Genomic DNA, 21077 nt, shown 5'->3' with positions numbered 1-21077 from the left:
TGCCATATTATACGTTTTTGGATTTTGTTTGGCTCATGTACCTAAAATTCGCCTGAATGCTGCCACTGAGGGAATAATAAACCTCACATCTATCTTTCTCTCTGCCTTCAGTCCTCTCTCGTCATTGGTTATCTTCACCTGTTTCGCCTTTTTTTTTTTCTTTTTTTTTTGCCGCACTGATATAATCAAAAATTCCAGAGTAGCTGCAGTAAAAAAAATAAATGGCCTCATGCTTTCAGAGAGGCAGGACATGGAGTCACCTTCACCTCGGATCGTCTCGGTTTCTCCACCGACAAGCCCCACCTCAGCCTTCGACTAGCTCCCTGATCCTACTGGCAAATACAAAGAGAGAAGAAAAGGCTCGAGTTTGAAGTCTTCAAAAGAAGGCTTTAGAGGATGAAAACATGCCCTGTGAAGATGCTGCCTTTTCTTTGTGTTTGCAGATTTCTTTGCAGTTGAAGGCCTGTATTTAGTTTGTTTACGGAGAGACGTACAGACCGTCGGATTTTCTGAACGTCTGCAAACGGCCAAATTCGCACAAATGCAGCGTTTTCTATCAGGCAGCTCACATAATGCTGAGGAAAATGCATCATTTTTGCATTTTTGTTTCAGAAAACGTTCACATTTACATGGCAACGTTCTGAAAATCACGTCTCTTTACACAGAAAGTTGCGTTGCCCCGGAGTTTCCATGGAGACGGAGGCCGAGCGTTTCCAGACATTTGTGTTTTGTCCCATCTGAGGAGGTCGTGGAGGCTTTTAAAGCCTTCATATGTTGCTTTTCTTCACCAAATACATCAGTATGTTTAAATGAATTCCACTTCTGTCATGTCCAGTGTTTTCAAAAAGTTGCATTTTCCCCTGTTTCCACGGAAACAGAATCGGTACATTTTCGAAAATCTGCATTTTCAAAATATTACAATTTCAGTGAATTTGTTGATATTAATATATCTTTCAGTCACACATCAAGTTCTAACAAATATAAGGTCTAATTCTCCGAGATAACCAATGTAAGAAATCGCATTGGGAATGTTTTGGTCATTTCAAGGCAGGATATGAACATGAAATGTTGACATTCATCTTTTCACAGCATTTTCTGCGAGTTCTTTATTGTACATTTTCCTTCCTCGCCCTATAGCACCCTCCCACCTCCCTGCAGGCCTCTTCCTGTCTCCACCTGCTCAATCATCTACACACCGGCACCTTGAGGTTCAATGCATTCAGCCCCTGACCGGAGGGCCGCCCTGAATCCAGATGCAGGTCAGGTAACGTAGCGGCGGCGAGATTAAGTAACTCTCCTTCTCCTTGACGGGAACGTCTGCAACGCCGCCCGATGAAGTCCACCTCCAGTTGTCAAAGACAAGGCAACACTTAAAAGGAGTGGATTAACTGCTTTTTTTTTTTTTTTTTTTTTTTCCCCCTCATCTTTATGTATCATCACACTCTTACCCCTGGGTGCAGTTGGCGTGGCAGGGATGACACTCGTTGTTGGCCTTGGCGTATTTGAAGATAAAACTGTTGGCCCCCTGCAACCCGTCGGGGCACTTCTCAACGCAGTTGGGTCCGTCTTTGAAGTGGAGGCATTTGACGCACTGGTCCGGACCCTGGGAGGGGTGGGGGAGGGAGAGACGGCGAGGTGGGTGAGACGACGGGGGTTACGGGGAGGTGGCGGCGGCAAACCGGGACCAACCATCAAAGTAATTGAAAACAGACCAGAATCCAATTCTGCCCATTGATTTATATGTTGAGCACATTAAAATGTGATGGAAGAGACGACAAGTGGTCAGTGAGCTCAGTGGCAGCAGCGTCATAAATAAGTAAGAGGAGAGCGAAAGCGACAAAGAGAAGAAAAAACCCCCCCCTGCATTATCTGTTCGTGCATATCTGAAGCCATAGAGTCGGTAACTTAAATGTAAATCTGCAATCTCTGCAGCGAGGACTCGCCGTGCGCGCCGTTGCTAATGACGACCGCGGCGACCTGATGGACAGCCGCTCGCAGTTTGACACATTCAGACTCACGCCATCAATAAACATTATTCTCACTTTGCATGTATATGTGTGTGTGTGTGTGTGTGTGTGTGTGTGTGTAACCATCGCATACAGATGTCCGAACGCATTGAAGTGTATCTGTGTATGCTGTATGCATGTGTATCTGCGCGCCGGTGGATGATTGACTCTGGTGTTATTTACTACTCAGCTGTGACCAGCATCTCAAAGTCACCAGCGTCTGTGCATACTTGAGGAGTTTCTCTCTCTCTCTCTTTGTCTCTCTCTTCATTTCTTATTCTCCGTCTCAGGGGACGGTCATAAAAGGTCAACCAGAAACACTTGATTTCACAGAATAAGTCATGCGGTAGATTCGATACAGCGCTCTGGAATGTAACACCGCAAATGTGTAATTAGCCTCTCTGCACACAGGCGTACACCCAGGTGGAAGATATTTCTGCGATTCTATCAGCGGGTTGGAAACGCTGCTGAATCCTGGCGATGCTCATTGCGACGAGGGGCTTCTCATTGGGTGTAAATAATATAGAGCGTTTTACATAGTGAGCACTCAGCTGTGAGAAGATGAGCTGAAAGCTCCGTTTATTCGATGTTTTTAAGTGAAAACACAAAAACTTAATTGTTTTACTGAAGGTGACGGTGCTCGGAGCGACTGGAACCTCTCGAGTAAAAGCTCCGACTCCGTGGGAAACGGTCAGTCGCCGTGGACTCAACAGCACCAACTGGTGGCCAGCCATGCCAACAGCATCGTTTTCAGCAGTGCTGCCATTTCTGTGTAAAACTGACATTTTTTACGACACGTTGCAAAAACGATGCGTTTTTATCATCTTAGATCCTGTTTACACAAGTTTTCCAGTAAGATCTCGGTTCTTGAACAACATAATCGGTCATCTTAAACCTGACTTGGTGTCCTGCGGTGAGGATATCTATTTACCATGGCTTATTTTCATTTTGTTTTGAAAATAATCAATCGAACATACTCCTCCTATGTTTTTGGGTTTTAAGCCGGAGATGTCAGAAAGGCTAGCACAGGGATAACTGGCTTATGGCGGCCAAAGACTCGCAGCAATGTCGCTTTTTGATCCATCAATGTCAGTTCTTCCGATCCTTGTGAAGATTAGTTTTACCCTACTGATGACATTAACCTTAGAAATACATATAAAAACTTCCTGATTCTATTCTGCATTACCATCCTCCACCACCAGATGGTGTCATGAGTCATGAATTAGAGCTTGATAGGCTTTATTTTTTTAAAGTGGTTCAAAGAATCTAAAATAACCGTCAATTAAAAACGTAAAACCCCGTTTTCTCTGTATGTCCACCAAGTTTAGCAGAACATTAAAATGCGAAAGACGCAACAGCAGCAGCAGCAACCTTGCATGAACAGATTCCTTTATGCATGACGTGAATGCAAGATGTATGCAGATGTGCATGACTGGACCGGCATCTCTGTGTGGAAAACGGGAGCATTTCACAAGAATCCCAGTGTGATCACATCTGAGATTCCAGGAAGCAACTTTTACAGGAAGGTCACAATCTAATCTTATTTTGCCTTTTTATTTATTTTTTTTTGAGTGTGTTTGTGTGCTTGCCAAAAGCATGCCTCCTGAAGTCGGCACAGTAGTTTATCATCCCCCCCCCCACCATTAACCTACCATTCTCCTCTACAGAACGCACTGATATCGACTGAGATCCAGTCCAGGAGAGACATCCCAACGGCTTGTTTTGAAAATCGAGAATAATTGTTTTAATCTTAAGGTAAAGGGTGTGTTGTTCATAAAAGATGGAAATGAGCGGTCGTGGCTCAACCGAGATGTTGCAGGTTTGATTCCCATGTCTCGAGTGCCGTGCGCGTGAAGCCCGTTCTCACCTGGCCGAGGCAGGTCATGCTGTTCCCATCCATCCTCTCACACTGGCCGTCGCACTCCAGGCACACGGATCCGTTGGCGAACTCGCGCACATCCCTGGTGGAGACGGAGACACGTTGCGTCACCAACTGTACACCTCATAACATGCGATCCGGAGTCTTTGGTTTGCCCTCAGTTCCGAGTCGTTCACCGAGGACTGTTTGATCAAGTTAAAGGCTTTACTGTGGTCAATATGCTCACAGAAGAGGTTCATGAATAATGAGCAGGTCTTTTTTAAAAAAAAAAAAAAAAAAACCGTTGGGCAAACATGAGGGAGGAGGGAGGGTTAAATGGCGTTGCTCGGTTTCAGCCCGGACAGCGAAGAGTCAAGCGAGGAGTCTCACCACGCCCAGCTAAAGCCTCGTGTGCACTTTCTGTTGTTTTCTCACTTCTGAAGGAGTCGGAGAGTAAACAATGGAGCTCAATATTGGGTTTATACGCTGCAATTACAGTGGCAGGAGCCGTACACCACCTCGGGCCATATTGTGGTGTGTGTGTGTGTGTGTGTGTGTGTGTGTGTGTGTGTGTGTGTGTGTGTGTGTGTGTGTGTGTGTGTGTGTGTGTGTGTGTGTTTGAGATCCATAAATTTCCGTCTTGTCTCGTGTCCGAATCGCCGCATTATCCCGGCTTTTGAAGCGAGCCGCCTCTGGCGCGCCGAGGCTGGCGGCTGTCAATAACAACCGGCGCCCGATCAAAAACACTTTTCACATCAGAGGGATCGATAAGCCGATGCGGAGGACCGGCGCCCCTCAGAGGAGGATCCGAGCCGTGCGAGAGACACTCTGGATGCTGCTTTTACCAGGCGGTGCTACTGCGGGAGAATAAAGAGTGGAGAAAAAACTTGCGAGCTGAAGAATTCAGATCTCCTCCGGGTGTGTGTTTTCTGCATTTTTATGTGGTTAGTATTTGATTAAAATCTCTTCGACTCACTTGTTCTGAACGCTACAAAGAATAGGGGGGAAAAAAAAGAGAGAGAGAGAGAGAGAGAGAGAGAGAGAGAGAGAGAGAGAACACTTCAGAGTTCAACCGCATCATATTAAAGGGGCAATAAAAGTGAAGATGAAATCCCGCATTTCCCTTTTCGCCCGAGCTTTAATGTCTTCACATTTCTTCTCTGAATGGTCCTGTTGGTTCGTTGCGATCAAAGCGATTTGTCTGAAACATTCCGAAAAAAAAAAAAAAAAAAAAAAAAAACAGCGTGCGCAACGCTGTCCTTTCATTAATAATGTTTCGGTGGACTCAAAGGGAACTCCCACAGCTCTCTTTGCATTTCTCCCCTTTTCTTTCTCCCCCCTTGTTCCAAAATAAATTAGATTTCTCTCCTGGAAGCTGCGTCCAGGGGAATCCTTTAAAACAGTGGAGAGATATCTCTTTTGTCGGCTGAAGGGAAGAGAATACGTGGAGGAGAATGGGTGGGAGACAAAGGCCTCTGCGGCGCCGCTCTCTGGGGTCATTTCTATTCCGCTCAAAGCCGTTCCTCCTGATTGGCCCCCTTCACGGCTGGGAGTGCGCCCCGCCGGGGTGGGCGGAGGGAGGGCCTGATGTGTGTGTGTGTGGGGGGGGGGATTAGCCCTGTTTTAAGCAGGAGTTTAAGCTGGACGGCGGCCACCGTTCAGACCGCCGGACGGCCCGCAAATCCGGGGCGCGTGGCGAACCCACAGGAGCAACTTTTTTAATTAAACACTTTCAACGCCTCCCTGACCCACTTCTGCTCCCCCCCGCCCGCCTCCCCCCGAGCCTCAGTGGACACCTTCTCAGCCATTTTCTTTTCCCCGCTCGCACGCCTTTGCTCTTCCTTTGTTTTATTCAACAGGCGTATAAACTGAGGGGAATTAGTGCCTTTCCTCATTAAGAATAGAGACGTGGAACAAGAGCCGGGCCGAGGAATCCGGAGGTTTAAAATTACCAACCTGAAAACATTTTTAATGAGCTAACACTAAATTCTTCAGAGATATACAGTTCAATAGCTCGGGAACAAAGTGAGATATTAAGCAAATCTGGGCTGCGTATAGCGGAACCTCTTATACACACACACACACACACACACACACACACGCACAGTCTTGTATTTCTATCCTTGTGGGGACCGTCCATTGACTCCCATTCATGTCTAGCCCCTAACCCTGACCCTTACCCTAACCCTAACCCACACCACAACAAAGCCTAACCCTAAAGAAATGTTTTTGCACTTTTACTTTTTTCAGTAACAACAACATGGTCAAGAAAACACTGTTTCTCCTACTTAGGACCGGAAAAAGGTCCCCACAAGGCACGTCGTTCCACGTTTTGCTATCCTTGTGGGGACATTTGGCCCCAACAAGGATAGAAATACGAGAACACACACACACACACACACACACACACACACACACACACACACACACACACACACACACACATTATAGAGGATTCAGGGTTTACTCGGTGGTTTTGGGAGAGACCAACAACTAAAATTAAGAAGAAAAGTTGACTTTCTAAATTAAAATACGGTCCAAATTGAACCTGTGATCACTGAATCAGATATTAAGAAGTGATAAAAGACCAGGAAAAAGGGGGAAAAAAATCAATTTTACTTGGGTTTTGGTTACTTCATTTACAGTCAAACGTGGAAAGAAACTCAGACCCCCATCTACACGATGTTTTCAAATGAAAACGGAAAACTTTTGCTGCGTTTTGGGTTTCCGTTTACACGACAGCGGAGCTCGGCGCCACTGAAAATACAACTTTGTGAAGGCGGAACCTTTCGACAAGGATCCGTTTCCATGGAAACGTTTTCAAAAGGCCAATTTTTTTGAAAAAGCTCCACCTCAAGGCTCTCTGGAAACCGGGAAAAACTCAACTTTTCTGAACGGTTGCTGCTGCGTATGAGAACCGCGGCCGTAGTAAATAGTTCTTCTGCTGAAAAGATGGATATTAACAATGTTTGTCTCCAGTCACTGTGACAGCAATGCTACGTGGTCGTCCGTCCGTACGAACACTCATGTTCACTCATTATCATGTTTATAGTGGATTTTTGTCTAGTGTGTGAGGTTTCATTGCAAAAAAAATCAAACAGTGCCCACTAGTGGCCCTCCATGCCCCACATGTACAATGTTTTTTACATGTACTACATTGTTTTCAGTGTTTCTGTGCAAACGGACATTGTTTTCAAAATGTTGCTGTGTAAACGTGACATTTTTCTGAAATGAAGCATTGACCTGAAAACATGTAAAGAAGGAGGTAGTTTCTGATTTTTGTTCTTGTGAATATTCAAGTTTTTTACTTCCAACATTTAAAGACAAAAATGTCCCGAAAGACGGATCACAAATCTTTTTTTTTTTTTTTAACTTTTACAGTAGCTTCATTTAACAAGCCACTGTATCTAAATGATCCCTGTAAGAACGATGCAATTCCACCCCAAACAACACAGCCATGCTATGTAATCTCAATATGTCCAGTTAAAAGTAGCAAAGATTACTACAAATCTGAACAGATTTTCTGAAATAATTACAGAAGCACTGATGACTCAAACTAGGAGCAAACATGAATCAACTGTAAAGTAGGAGTAAAATGGATAAATAGTTAAATACAGTCAGAATTTAATGATAGACTGCCTTTTTTATGCCAAAGAAATACACAAATGTGAATCAAAACTGATTCAGATTACACAGTGATTTTAATCTGATCAATTTCACCATGTATTGCAAAACATCCTGTTTTAAGTGGACACTCACTGATCAGGCTGCACCAGGACGTCTTCGCATTGAATTTTTAAAAAAATAAGATATCTGAATAACTTGTAAAGTTCAAACTGCAAAAAGTGAGAAAATATGACATTTGGTTTGAAGCACCGTCTCCTCTTTCTTTTTTTTTTTTTTTTACCCTGAACTCTTTTTGTCAAACGAGAAACTGATGAAACGTTCTTCGGTTATCTTATTTTTAGGCGTTTGGCAGCCACTTCTCATGACTCTCGACAATATTTCCCATTTTATCACGGAATACGAACTCAGACAATGGGTGGAGATCTCCTCCACCATAATAAACTACTCCAGACCGATCCTCTATTGTTGTGTATTCTCGTGTTTCGGCTTTATTCCCCACTCCTGAAATAAAAGAAAACCGTCTTTAGAAGGCCCACTCCATCCTGCTGATTCATGTCTTTTAGTTTTAACTCGCTTTAATCTGTACTGTTTGTTCCTTTCTACTCTAATTACTGCCTCTGCTCATCCTTAATACTGTCTATTCCCTCAATGTACTCTCGTAGTAAAGGCTAATCGGTATTCAGTGGAACCTGTGCGGGTTATTTAAGGTTTTCATTAAGTTTTCATCTTCAAAAGGTTTTATTTATTTATTTTTGCCCCCCCCACCCCCCTCCGTCAGGTGTACGTTTGAAGCGCAGCTGCTCTTCAGGCGACTCCTTACAAAATTCCAGCCTTTAGGAAACGCAGTTTCAGGCCGGTGACACTTACTGACTGTATGTACAGTACGGAGGGGGGGTGGGGGGTGGGGGGGGGGGGGGGGGGTTGGACAAAGTGGGTTTCAGCGGCTCCCCGCCACGCGCCTCTCCCCTCGTCTTCTTCAAAGCCTTTTCGCTACTAGCAGTTTTTTTTTTTTTAACCCAGCAACTTCAAAGCCTACCCTCCCACAAACGGTGCGGGAAAGGACCGGCAACAAGTCAACACACACACACACACACACACACATGCTCTCCAACCCCTTCGGGGGGAAAACACGAGCTTGACATGACCGCTCGCCACAGAGAAAGTCGTATTTGTCTTGTGGCCGGCGCTCGCCGGCGCCGTCTCGCCTTCTTAGATGGATGCTTTCAAGTGTGGCGATTCACAACATCTCCTCGCTCATTCAAAAAGGAGTGTGGAAACTCCATCTACAAAGAAGTGCCCCCCCCCCCCCCAGGTGAGTTAGCAGAGATCTTTTTGATGTTCCTCCTGGTAACAGGAAGCAATGACCTGAATGCAATTATTCCGAGCTGAAAAAAACGGAGCATCGGCGGATTGTTGGGACGCTCCGAAGGGCCTTTGTCGTAAATGTCTGTCATTTCGCAGCGGTAAACACTCACGTCTGTCAGTCTGAATGGGCAATTTGCAATGAAATGTTAACACTTGGACAATATATTTAAATTGATTTTGGACAATGGATGGAACACGCAGCCAAATGTTCCTTTGACTGTTCGCACTGTGAAATTCCTTATTGGTTCATCTCATTACGCTCGTGCCAATCGGCAATTAGGGCTCCCCTCCTCCTCCGGAGCTCCGGAGGATGTTTTGACTTCATTCTCATGCATTAAAAGCCGCCAAATTGATTTTATTTTCTCTGCCTTGTCACGTTTGCCGCTCTTTGGCGGGGAATTAATGCGGCTTCCTGAAAAAAACCCCCCCCCCGACGCTCAGGAGGGAGGCTGGTGTTTACAGTCCTACGAATTTGTGCCGGATCAGCTCAAACATAGCAGTTTTTAAAAAAAAAATAAATAAATAATGATAACTCCTCACCCGTCGAAGAGGTTGCAGGATTCAACGCAGGTCCGACCCCGGCGGAAGTAGCGGCAGGAGAGGCACTGGTCGGGCCCCGGGCCCCAGCAGCCGTCGTCCGAGCACATCCGATCGCACACCATCCGCTGCTGGGCTGCAAAACAAACACCGTCTAAATTACGTACGCAAAAAAAAAAAAAAAAAAAAAAAAAACATATAGAGAGACGCTCAAATGCCACAAATCTGTTCCCGGCTAATAAGATGACCTTTATTGAGAAAAGACGCCGGGCGACTGCGGCAGAAAGGTTATCTTCATGCTTAAGGTTGCGGATTAAAATCGAGATCCTATATGAGACGGGTTATAAGAGAAGGATCAGATCAGTTTCATCAATGATTAAAACCCCGAACATTCGTTCTGATACATTTTAATCCAATCAAGGGAACTCGATGAGTGTTTACCACTAGAAACTGAAACTGGAGAGAAGCTTGATTGTTGCGTGTAACATGAAATGAATCTGCGTTGTGTTGCATGAGAGAAGCCCAGCTGTGTGAGGGAGCATTGGTATTCCCCACACCTCCGCCATTAACACGCCGGCCTGACCAGAACCCCTAAGCACCCCCGTTTTTTTTTTTTTTTTTTTTTTTTCCAGTTCAAACCACAACAATCAATGCTTTTTCATCAGGCCCCCTCATCTCCTGCATCCGGGGGAGTGTGTGTGTTCTCGTATTTCTATCCTTGTTGGGGCCAAATGTCCCCACAAGGATAGCAAAACGTGGAACGACGTGCCTTGTGGGGACCTTTTTCCGGTCCTAAGTAGGAGAAACAGTGTTTTCTTGACCATGTTGTTGTTACTGAAAAAAGTAAAAGTGCAAAAACATTTCTTTAGGGTTAGGCTTTGTTGTGGTGTGGGTTAGGGTTAGGGTAAGGGTCAGGGTTAGGGGCTAGACATGAATGGGAGTCAATGGACGGTCCCCACAAGGATAGAAATACGAGACTGTGTGTGTGTGTGTGTGTGTGTGTGTGTGTGTGTGTGTGTGTGTGTGTGGGGGGGGGTCCGCACCCTTTGTCAACAGCACGACGGGGGTTGCTCGACAGAAGGTTGGACCTAATGAAGAGGCCTCGGTGAGGTCCCATCGATCGATCTCCGACACACACACACACACACACACACACGCTCGCTCATTAACTGCCTAACGATATCAACCGCAGCGTGGCGCGGCCGAGAGAAACCGCGACGGCCAGTTATCTTCATCTCCACGCTCGTCTCACGCGCCCCATCAAACGGGGGGGAAACGGCGAGATCAGCGGCTCCGTAATCAAGCCGGTGTGTATTTTTCATGAGGCTCCTCTGTTTCATCGGGTCCCCCGCCTCCCCGCGGCGACGCGGCGAGCCACCTCTGTGCGCCGCACATTTGTGTCGCCGGGACCTGAACGAGGGGCTTTCATGGCCAAGTGGCCAGAGACGCCCGTGATACCGTTGCCTTGGAGACGGGCATCAGCGAGCCAGGCCTGATTTGCGGGGAAACAAAGTTTGGAATTAATTAAAACCTCTAATGGGAGAGGAATAAGGGAACGAGGGGGAGCTTAATAGGTGTCTGGTTACAGGTCTGTGTGTCAAGACAAAAGCCAGTGTGTGTGTGTGTGTGTGTGTGTGTGTGTGTGTGTGTGTGTGTGTGTGTGTGTGAGCGCACTACTCAAGCACTTACAGACACATGATTTGCAACTTGCAAGCCCTTTGGGATGGACAAATGAGCTTTTAAGGATTTTCAAAGTGTCAGGGAAGAAAAAAAAGAAAAGACAAAGAAAGCATACCTGATTTCTTTTCTACCATCAGCAGAAAAGTGATTTCAGTCTCTTCAAGGTCGATCGATATATGTCAAGGTGAACTGTGTTAAACCGCAGTGTTCGGAGCTGGCTTAGCTCTACTTAAAGTTCAGGTTTGAGATGTGTGTAAGTTTATAAAAGCTAACAAGGAAGATAGAGAGACAACTTTGTAAAAAAATATCGAAAACTAGATCTCTTCCTTAAAGAAATGCATTTCCATAGAAAACTGCAAAGTTCAGAATGGAGAGAAAGTTTCATCGATGTTCATTAGAGAATTACTTATACAACTTTTTAAAGGACTCGTCAGGACATGTTTAGCATGTAGCATGACTGGTGTGTGAGCTCTGCTAGCATGTAGCATGACTGGTGTGTGAGGTCTGCTAGCATGTAGCATGACTGGTGTGCGAGCTCTGCTAGCATGTAGCATGACTGGTGTGCGAGCTCTGCTAGCATGTAGCATGACTGGTGTGCGAGCTCTGCTAGCATGTAGCATGACTGGTGTGTGAGCTCTGCTAGCATGTAGCATGACTGGTGTGTGAGCTCTGCTAGCATGTAGCATGACTGGTGTGTGAGCTCTGCTAGCATGTAGCATGACTGGTGTGTGAGCTCTGCTAGCATGTAGCATGACTGGTGTGTGAGCTCTGCTAGCATGTAGTATGACTGGTGTGTGAGCTCTGCTAGCATGGAGCATGACTGGTGTGTGAGCTCTGCTAGCATGTAGTATGACTAGTGTGTGAGCTCTGCAACTTGTTAGCAAGCAGCATGACTAGTGTGTGAGCTTTGCAACTCTTTAGCTTGTAGCATGACTAGCGTGAGCTCTGCAATTTGTTAGCATGTAGCATGAAGGTAAGGAGCTTAAAACAATGCTAAAACACGTCAATATGCTGCGATACTTCACTGAAAGTGGTTTCCTTCAGACTACCGCGACTCACTGCATTCACTCGGATCCCGATTGTTGCGGATGAGGACTTTTTGACTCGGGGTCCTGAACAGCGACGTCCAGTTGACGGTGTTGTAGAAGCAGAGGCGGCTGTTGTTAAAGATGTACACGTTTCCCGCGCTGATCTCGTCCAGCGACTGGAACTGGAGGGAGGAGATCCAACGCTGCTTGAGGATCAAAAGAGAAATACCGCTTCCACTGCAAGAGGGGAGAAATTAGGAGGAGGAAATAAGTGAGAAAACTGCAGAAAAAAAAAAAAAAAGGACGGATATCAAAGAAAAGGGTTTAGTGGGAAGAGTTTGAGGCACAGGGGGAGGTTTTTGAAAGAACTTTTAACAAGATAGAACGGAAAGGAGGAGACAGAGGATGCGGAGGATTAAGAGTAAAAAGTGATGGTGAGATATAAAAGGAGAGAAATTAGGAGACAAACAGGTGAAAAAGTGAAAACGCAGCAAACAGCATGTGTTGGGGAAATGGGATTAAAAGAAACAAAAAAAAAAACAAAAAAAACACCGAGCAGACAGAAGAGGGAGGACGAGTTGAAGGAAGTCTTGAAGAGACACAGAGATGACAACAAAAAAGAGAGAGAAAGAAATCTACAGGACAGAAATAATGAGGGAACGCCGAGCGTTCCTTCAGCCCTGGATGCTGCCGAAACATTGCCGAGCTACATGTTCATCACTGGCGTTAAGAAAACAAGGCTGGAGCTCCTTTGACTCTGCCAGCATTATCCCTCGGATCTGCCACTTGTAAGCAAACACAGAACCTGTTATCAAAACAGGGCTAATCAAAGCTGTGTGACAGCAGCGCTTCAAAGCGCTTCTGTGCAGACGGAGACAGGCCGCCGGCTCAGCTTCTCCAACAGCAAGCATCCCGACGAGAGGAAAACAGCGAGAAGCGAGACGCTACTTTGTGAACAAAGACAGCTGATGGGATGCAGATGACATTCGCACACACACACACACATATGTTGGGATTTCAGCAGTTAGTGTCCTTCTGTGTGTGTGTGTGTGTGTTTGGTCTCACCTGTACAGAGATCGGCCTCCGATGGTCGCCAGACTGGAGAAAACGCTCAGATCCGTCATGTTCTCGGGCCAAGACTGAATGTTGAGGAAACCTACGGTGTAGAAAATACACATGAAAACCCCTTCAAACTAAGGCTGGGGGGGTTGGGTCCCCGTCCATCTCAATCTTTTCACGAGTTCTTGAGCAAGACACTGAACCCAAAAGCTTCTCTCAACGTCAAATCTGAACAACCGTCCGTTCCAAACGTAGAGTTTCCAGCGTCTATTCAAAGCCGTGACTGCGCAATACAGAGGCGTAGATATAGATTCAGCTCCAGGTGTGTCAGATCTCAGAGGCAAGGCTCCAAAAAAACAGCTGGAGGCAAAATATAATGCGTCAGGTAAGTTAAGACAGGAAGCATTTTGGCAAAAAAATACAGAGCTGGAAGTGCTGTTATTCCCATATTTCCAAAGCGGAACATTCTGTTCGGAAAGCGCAAGGTTACTGGAGGTTCCTGAAGTTTCATAAAGTGGATTCTGAGAACTTTCAGATATCAGTCCCCTCTCATCTGGAACCAGCTCTTAAAATCATAAAAACAAAGGTTTTAAGTTGCTGCTGGCTCAACCGTTTTTAAAAACCTACAGCTGTAGGTTTAGGACAGCTGGGCGTTTTTTTAACTTTGAATCGAACAAGTAAGTTTATTCCTGCTGTATTTTGCCGATGTAGCATGAAACTACATAAGATACATGCACATATAAAGCCCTATTCAGACGATGTGTCGAATTAAATCAAGTAATTTTTGCACTTCAAGAAAGTTCTGGTTCTTTATCAAACTTGTGAAAACTGTCTGTTTACACGGAAACGGCCTAAACAGTGAAACTGGTATATGTTCCATGTGACCATTGACTACTAAAACTACCAAGTCTCAGGAGAATATTGACTGGGAGTTGTTATTTTTTCGGTGTGCGTCGCAACAGCGGCATTTTCAAAAAGTTGCATTTTTTTCCCCAACCTCGTGAACACGAAGTCGGAGCCTTTTCAGTCGTGTTTTGACCTGTTTTAAGGAGTAAGCGCGCTTTTAAAAAAGTCCACTTGCCCCTTTTCCATAGAGACAGACAGAGTCGGACTGTTTTCAAAAAGTTGCACTTTGATAGCCGTTTTCAAAAATTAGCATTTTCAGCGACTCTGAGCCCTCAAAACGCCAGACTTTTTTTTTTTTTTTTGCATTTTCACAAGAAAATGTCATGTAGATAGATTCTAAATGCTCAACATGTAAGTGTATGAAGATGACACCACTTTTATTTTGTTAAATGATGCTGTAGAGGGCTTGTTATCCTTCGTCGGTAATAAGCACGTTCTGGGCGAATACGCCAATTCCGAGCGCTACTTCCCATTGTCCTTACGAGGGAGGCGTAACTGCACGGCTCACGATGAAGGATTAAACGGATAAAAAAAAAAAAAAAACCAACAACGGCTATTCGAACGGCGTGGGCACTGGACGGAAAAACTATTTCAGCCCGGAACTTTCACAGACACCTACGCTGCGCCTCGGCGCCACTTTGTGGGGGAAAATAGTGCCTTCTTCGCCAACCGGAGCACGGATAATTGCTACGCATTACGAGCGGATTGTTTTCAGGAGCAAAAGGTGAAAGAAAGAGTAGTCTCGAATGCATTTGATGATTTCACATAAGGAATCACGAGCGGGGGAAATCAAACCCTTTTGTTGCTTTCGTGCAGTTTGGTGGTCGGGGCTTCGCGGAGAAGTTCAAGCACGAACTCATTCTGAGAAGACAATGCGCTCTAATTAAAAGGATGGATGCAATATTCTGTGCAATTTGTCCAGCTACACTTGCCTTTAATGACAGATTATATCAAATCGGCATCTGTGGAAATGACATTAAAAAAAAAAAGGGGGGGAAGCGGGCAGGAAATGGCCGGGATAGAATGGTCATTGCTCTTTCTTATTGCCTTGGTTTTCATTATGAAAATGCAGTTTCGCTCCATTAGCTGTTTGGCTCAACTGCAAGTCGCGGATTAATATGCCGAAAAGGGTTTGTATAGGAGCTCCTGTACGTCCCTTAAGGCCCCTAATAGCGAAAGAATAAACACAAGAATGCACACTGAAAGCGTGTATAAAAAAAAAAAAAAAAAAGAAGCACCTGTGATCTCCTTCACAGTGCGAAAGGCGTTGAGGCGATCCGGATCCAGCGGCCCAATCCCGTGATACATGTCCCTGGAAGAGAACATAAAGACGTATCACCGCAGGTATTTAGAGGAGAGCTCTCCGCGACGCGGGGAAATCTGCGGAGTCCGGATTGTAAAATGACATTCATATTTCCACATTATTCCCCCGTCCGCGGCGCGTCAGAGCAGCTCCGACAGCCGCTCGTGATTGAGGAGTGAGCGGCGCTCATTGACCTTCTCCCCGCCAGATTTTCCCTGACACAGTTAACAACTGTTTGGATCCGTCTTAATCTGCCGCTTTTGTGTACCGAGAATGGATCCACAAACGATCCCGGGACAATCATCAGACGGTTCATCGGCGAAACGTTATCATTAGCCTGCGCTGTTTGATCGATCGAGCTGCGATTTTGAAAATAAGTGAAAAGTTTTGTGTGAGGATATGAGTTTATCTTGTGATGATGTAACCTCACGCAAGCTCAATACGATTATATTTAGAGAGATTCTGAGTCTGGTTCTGCAGGTTTACGACAAACTGTATGACAAAATGAATACAAACATGAAATATAAGGCAAAAATAACCCAAATTATTCAATTGAAATGCAAAAAAATATGCAGCTAAATCAAAGTAAATCTGCACATCCTGCAACGATGGATGAGTGTAAAGTAAGCCGATATATTTGCATTGCACTGACCCTTTAATTCCCGTGATGAGGAAGATGAGGTTGCCATTGATTTTGGTGCAGTTGACAAACTTATCGATGTTGCTGGCGTCCACGGTCTGGGCCGTCTGCAGGCTGCCCGTCCCGATCCCGTCGCACACTGGAGGAAAAAAAAAAGAAAAAAAAAAAAGCACACAATCACCCCCAAGTATGGACAATTTACCTGCTTTAGTTCATTTCCGAAGTGTCCTTGCATGCCTCATTCGGAGCCGCCGCTATTAACCATTTTTCAACATTTCACGCTCTTTCATAAAAATACAGTCCTGCTTTCAGAGCTGCGCCCAAGGCCACGGCGCCGGGCTGCTTTTTGATGAAAGCACGGGCCAATCCGCCGCCAATTCCTCCCCATAATGAATTCATTACATCTGCATTAATTACACTCACGGTCTGGCGTGAGCCAAGTATTTCTGACAGAGGCGGCGGCGATGATGAATAAGGTTGGCATTAAGTGGTGTAACCAGTTTTTGATAGTGATTTATACCAGCCAATTCCACATCTGAAATGTTAATTTGTTATCATTTCCCCACAGTTCCTTGGGCTATCCCTCATTAACCCCTCCCCGCGACGTTAGACGATGTAATCAGGAGATTAGCCAATCGATGGATGCCACGGGAGAGGCCGAATCGGTTGCCTCTGTGAGAAACAATATGATCCGCTAATCCCCGCCGCTCCGGAGCCGAGCCCTCGCTTTCATATTTCAGAACGCACGTCGGAGGCGTTTAGCTGATGATCCGACTCGTAATTACAGGTAGACGCAGGTTTTTGTTAATTAACCCGCGGGATCAAGCGCCTTTATGGCGAATAATGACGGCGCATCGATGCGACTGGGTGGTATCTTCGTTTTTAGTGCATTAAAGGTAGAAAGTTGGCGAAGAATTGATCTGGAGTCACCGCAATTCAGATGACTACCTTCAAATAAACTATATTGCCAGATAGTATTTGCACCGACCTCCGGATCGTTGAACTCAGGTGTTCCAATCCCTTCCAAGGCCGCAAGCGCACGAAATCAAAACGCCTCGGCATCCAGACTATTTCTACAAGTATCAGTTAGAGAATGCGTCTCCAGGATGTCACCTGCGCAACGAGCCCAGCCGTCAAATCTAAACTTTCAGTGGTGTTATAGCAAAGCGGAAGGCATTGGGACCAGACACCAGGAGCCAGGACTTCTCTGACCTCACAAATGATGCAAAATTCCCATAAACACTTGTGGTAATCCATTCTGGAAGGACTGACGCTGCTGTAGCTGCAATACGCGACTCAAAATCATTAAATCATGAGTGTGAAAGCAAGCGAGCAAATACTTTTGGCAATAATAACTGGAACATGCAACTGATCAATGATCTCATTTGAATGCAATTATCAATTAAAAATAATCTTTAGATGGTGTAAAAGTAGCCGTGGAAATGCATTTTGGTTTAATGAGCTTCATTTAGTCAGCATTTAAATTCTGAATTTCTAAAGTAACACCAGATAATTCCCAACAATTTCACCCCTGGTTGGAAAGTAGTCGTGAAAAGATGGGTTTCATCTGCGGAAAAGGGGGTTTAAAATGAATAAATCTCACAAAAAGAGATGTTATAAGGTACAAAATTGTGGATTTGTGAGAATTTATGTGAATTATAGAAGCTTTTTGATTGATGATGACCAACTGTAAGAAATAAACTTTGTAAGGAAGTAGTTTGGATTCATTTCAATCGACGAAATGTTCTTAAAATGGCCATGATCAAGTAATTTATTACTTCTTCAGGCAGGGACGTCACATTTATTTCACTTAGAGAGGTGATAAAGTGTCTAATATGATGTCGAGTTCGCCTATAACAACTTTTTAATACCGATTTTTGGACAACTCATTTATTTGGAGCGCAAATCTATATTTTCCCATATTTTTTCAAAGTAAAAAGCACATTTTGAGGAAAAAAAAAAAACATATTTGGCATTAGAGGTAGTGAGTATCACATATCACTGATGCTACAAGATTAATTTCCACTGGATGATGCCAGCAGCTGGTATTTCTCGGATTAATCTAAATATGTTGATGTGTTTTGGAATCAATAAATCATTTTTTAAGGATTTCTTTTTTTTTTTTTTTTTTTTTTTTTGTAGAGGAAGATACAAAAAGCTAAGCTGGCTCCAGTAAAAACAAATTACATTTGGCATAAGCTTTTACAGTAATTCTTTCTGGCTGCTGCTGATGCTGTACCATCATCGCCGGTGCGAAGCCACTGGATTAATACGTTTTGAGTAGATATTGAAAATCCATCTTGGGAGGGAGGACTCGGATTTAAAGACCTGCCCTTAAATGTGTCCCGCGCTCTGCCGTTCGCGGTGACGGATCTGACAGGCTCGCCGGGCCTCCTCCTGACTGATGCAGGCAGCTCGACGGGACGGCGGGCAATAAAATACATCACTGCTGCAGCGAGTTCCATCAAAACGGGTCTGCTGAGGGGAGCCGCTCAGAGTGACAGAGGCTGACGCCGACTCCGGGCGAAAAAGCCTCAGAGTAAAACAGGCTCTGATTCACGAGCAGGAACGCGACCCGCCGGGTTCGGATTAGGCGGCGGTGTGTCTGTTGTGGGGGGGGAAACAGAGCACCGCGTACCTTTGGGGCAGATGTCAGTGCAGGGGATGCACATTTTGATCCGGTTCTCCTCCACTTCCATCTTGTTGCTGGGACACGCTCTGACGCAGGAGCTGTGGTCCACCACAAAGTTATCTGACAACAGAACAAAAACAGGGTTAATTAGCACTCCTTTAGGACATTTACTGAACAGCCAGAGCTTGGAAAATGATATTTGTAAATTGTTAATGGTTTTGAGTTGATTCGATGATCAGATTTGGCTTGATCATTATTAAGGCTCCCGTTTACACAACAACATATCACACCAGAACGTTTTAAAAATGACATAGTTAGAAAGCAAGGCCATGAGTCAGAGCTGTTTTTTGTTTGTTTTTGTAATGAAACTGCACACACACATGCGCAGAGAACAATACAATTCCAGAAAAGTTGTGTTTTCTGTTGTTTCCGCTGATTGTTTTCAGAGTTTTGCGTCTTTTCCCCGTTTCCACGACGACGGAGTTGGGGTGTTTTCAGAAACTTGTATTTTCGCTTGTTTCTTTAAAGGGAAAAAGAGTCGGAGCATTTTCAAAAAGTTGTGTTTCGCCTCGTTTACTGGGAGTTGGAGCACTTTCGTTTTCCCCCCGTTACCAAAAGTAACAGTCATGTTTTCTTCCATTTCTGCAGTCAGAGCGCTCTCAAAAAGTTGCGCTATCCCCTGTTCGCATGGAGACAGTGTTGGAACATATCCAAAAACTTGTGTTTTCACCCCAGTTTCCACATTGATTGCGTCTGAGCTCTTTCAAAAAGTTGCGTTTTCCTCCGTTCCACTGTGTTGGAGTCAGAGTGTTTTCAAAAAGTTGCACTAACCCCTGTTTAAATGCAGACAGTGCTGGAACATATCCATAAAGTTGCATTTTTCACCCAGTTTGCACAGGGATTGTGTCAGACTGTTTTCAAAAAGTTGTGATTTCCTGTTTCTACAGAGATTTCAAAAAGTGAAATTTCCCTCTGTTTCCACAGCGATGGAGTGTTTTCAAAAAGTTGCACTATCGTCTGTTTACATGGAGACAGTGTTGGAACATATCAAAAAGTTACATTTTCCCTCAGTTTTCACAGAGATTACGTCAGACGGTTTAAAAAAACTTTCGATTTCCTGTTTCCACAGAGATGCGATTGGAGGAATTTTCAAAAAGTTGCATTTTTAATGGCTCTGAGGACACACACCCCCTCAAAACGCAACAAAAATGGTTTCCACTTGAAAACACCGCTGTGTAAACGGGGCCAGAGTTTCCGCTCTTAATGGTGAGAAACTGATTGTATTTTAACCGCGTCTGAATAATGATCAAAACAACGATCCCGGGGAAACATAATGAATCAAATTAGCAGCGGCGGAGGGGGAAAAAAAAGCGCGACCAGTGTCGCTCGTTTGATGATCAGCGGAACTTGAATCTGCAATCTGTCGACGTCGCTTGACTGCTGCACTCTTGACTCTGGATCCGTGAAGGAAAGAGCTAAGATTTGCCTTTTTTTTTTCTTTGTTTTTTTTGTTTTTTTGTTTCAAGCTGCCAGGAGCAGAAACAGATGGTTGAGGCTACGAGCCGATTGAGATACGCAATAATTTATCTCAACTTGGAATAATAATTGTCTGGAGTCCTTGCGTCTGATTTCAGGATAAACGCTTCGGTGTTGAAAATCGATGGGAGACGCCGAGGTGTGTGTGTGTGTGTGTGTGTGTGTGTGTGTGTGTTCACTCACGTGGACACTTCTTGACGCAGAAGGCTCCGTAGGTGTACTTGGCTCTGGGGTTGTGCTCCAGCTGGAAGGACGTGGGGTTGTACACGAACGGCTGAGGGCACTGGGTCACGCACGCGCCGCTGTCGTTGAAATTGGTGCAGGCCTGCAAGAGAGAAGCCAGCGGAGACTGGAAGTTCATCCCGGGGGGGGATCGAGGGGGGGGGGGAAACCTTCCGAGGCTTTACATTTCCCCCCACACCCCTCGCCTTCCCGCGTAAGTCACCGTGAGCGGAGAGTATTACGGCCGCATTTCATTTTTACGTGGCGCGGCGAATCGCACAGCTGCCCCGCGTCTCTCTGGGAGCCAAACGGGAGAAAAATTGAAGCCATTGATCTACGGCCATGATGTAAATGGTGAAATGTTTTCCCATAAACCTCTTAAGTGTTTTGTCGTCTGTGGCCACGGGCTGCAGCGACAGTAATTGAATTGGATGAGCCTTTCTGTGAATTACAACTACAATATCATCTCGGTGTGCGCTCGTGCTCTCGTTGCGCTCGGGCTTTTTTTTTTCTCCTTCCTCTTCGTCTTTTTTTTTTTTTTTTTTTTTTCGTGAAACGGCCACAACTTAAAGTGATAAAAGGGACATTAATTGGAACACTGAATCACCAATTTGTTCTTCGAGGAGCGCTGGCTGTCGCCGACTTTTACGGCCCTGTAAAATGACAAACAATTCATCA

General features: G+C 45.1%; 1 protein-coding gene across 1 annotated transcript in view; it reads right to left on the bottom strand.

The window, feature by feature from the left end:
* The window catches only part of LOC115383847 (receptor tyrosine-protein kinase erbB-4-like), a 267754-nt gene that overhangs the window by 58441 nt on the left and 188236 nt on the right, over positions 1-21077 (bottom strand). Inside the window, exons 7-15 of the mRNA XM_030086039.1 lie at positions 20361-20502; positions 18648-18761; positions 16022-16148; positions 15305-15378; positions 13167-13257; positions 12133-12338; positions 9397-9529; positions 3874-3967; positions 1449-1603 (exon numbers count right to left, since the gene is read on the bottom strand). Coding sequence (XP_029941899.1) covers positions 1449-1603; positions 3874-3967; positions 9397-9529; positions 12133-12338; positions 13167-13257; positions 15305-15378; positions 16022-16148; positions 18648-18761; positions 20361-20502 — 1136 coding nt within the window. The remainder of the gene's footprint in view (positions 1-1448; positions 1604-3873; positions 3968-9396; positions 9530-12132; positions 12339-13166; positions 13258-15304; positions 15379-16021; positions 16149-18647; positions 18762-20360; positions 20503-21077) is intronic.

Source organism: Salarias fasciatus (genome assembly GCF_902148845.1).
Source record: "Salarias fasciatus chromosome 23 unlocalized genomic scaffold, fSalaFa1.1 super_scaffold_20, whole genome shotgun sequence".
NCBI lineage: Eukaryota > Metazoa > Chordata > Actinopteri > Blenniiformes > Blenniidae > Salarias > Salarias fasciatus.
This window is presented reverse-complemented; position numbering and strand designations above follow the sequence as displayed.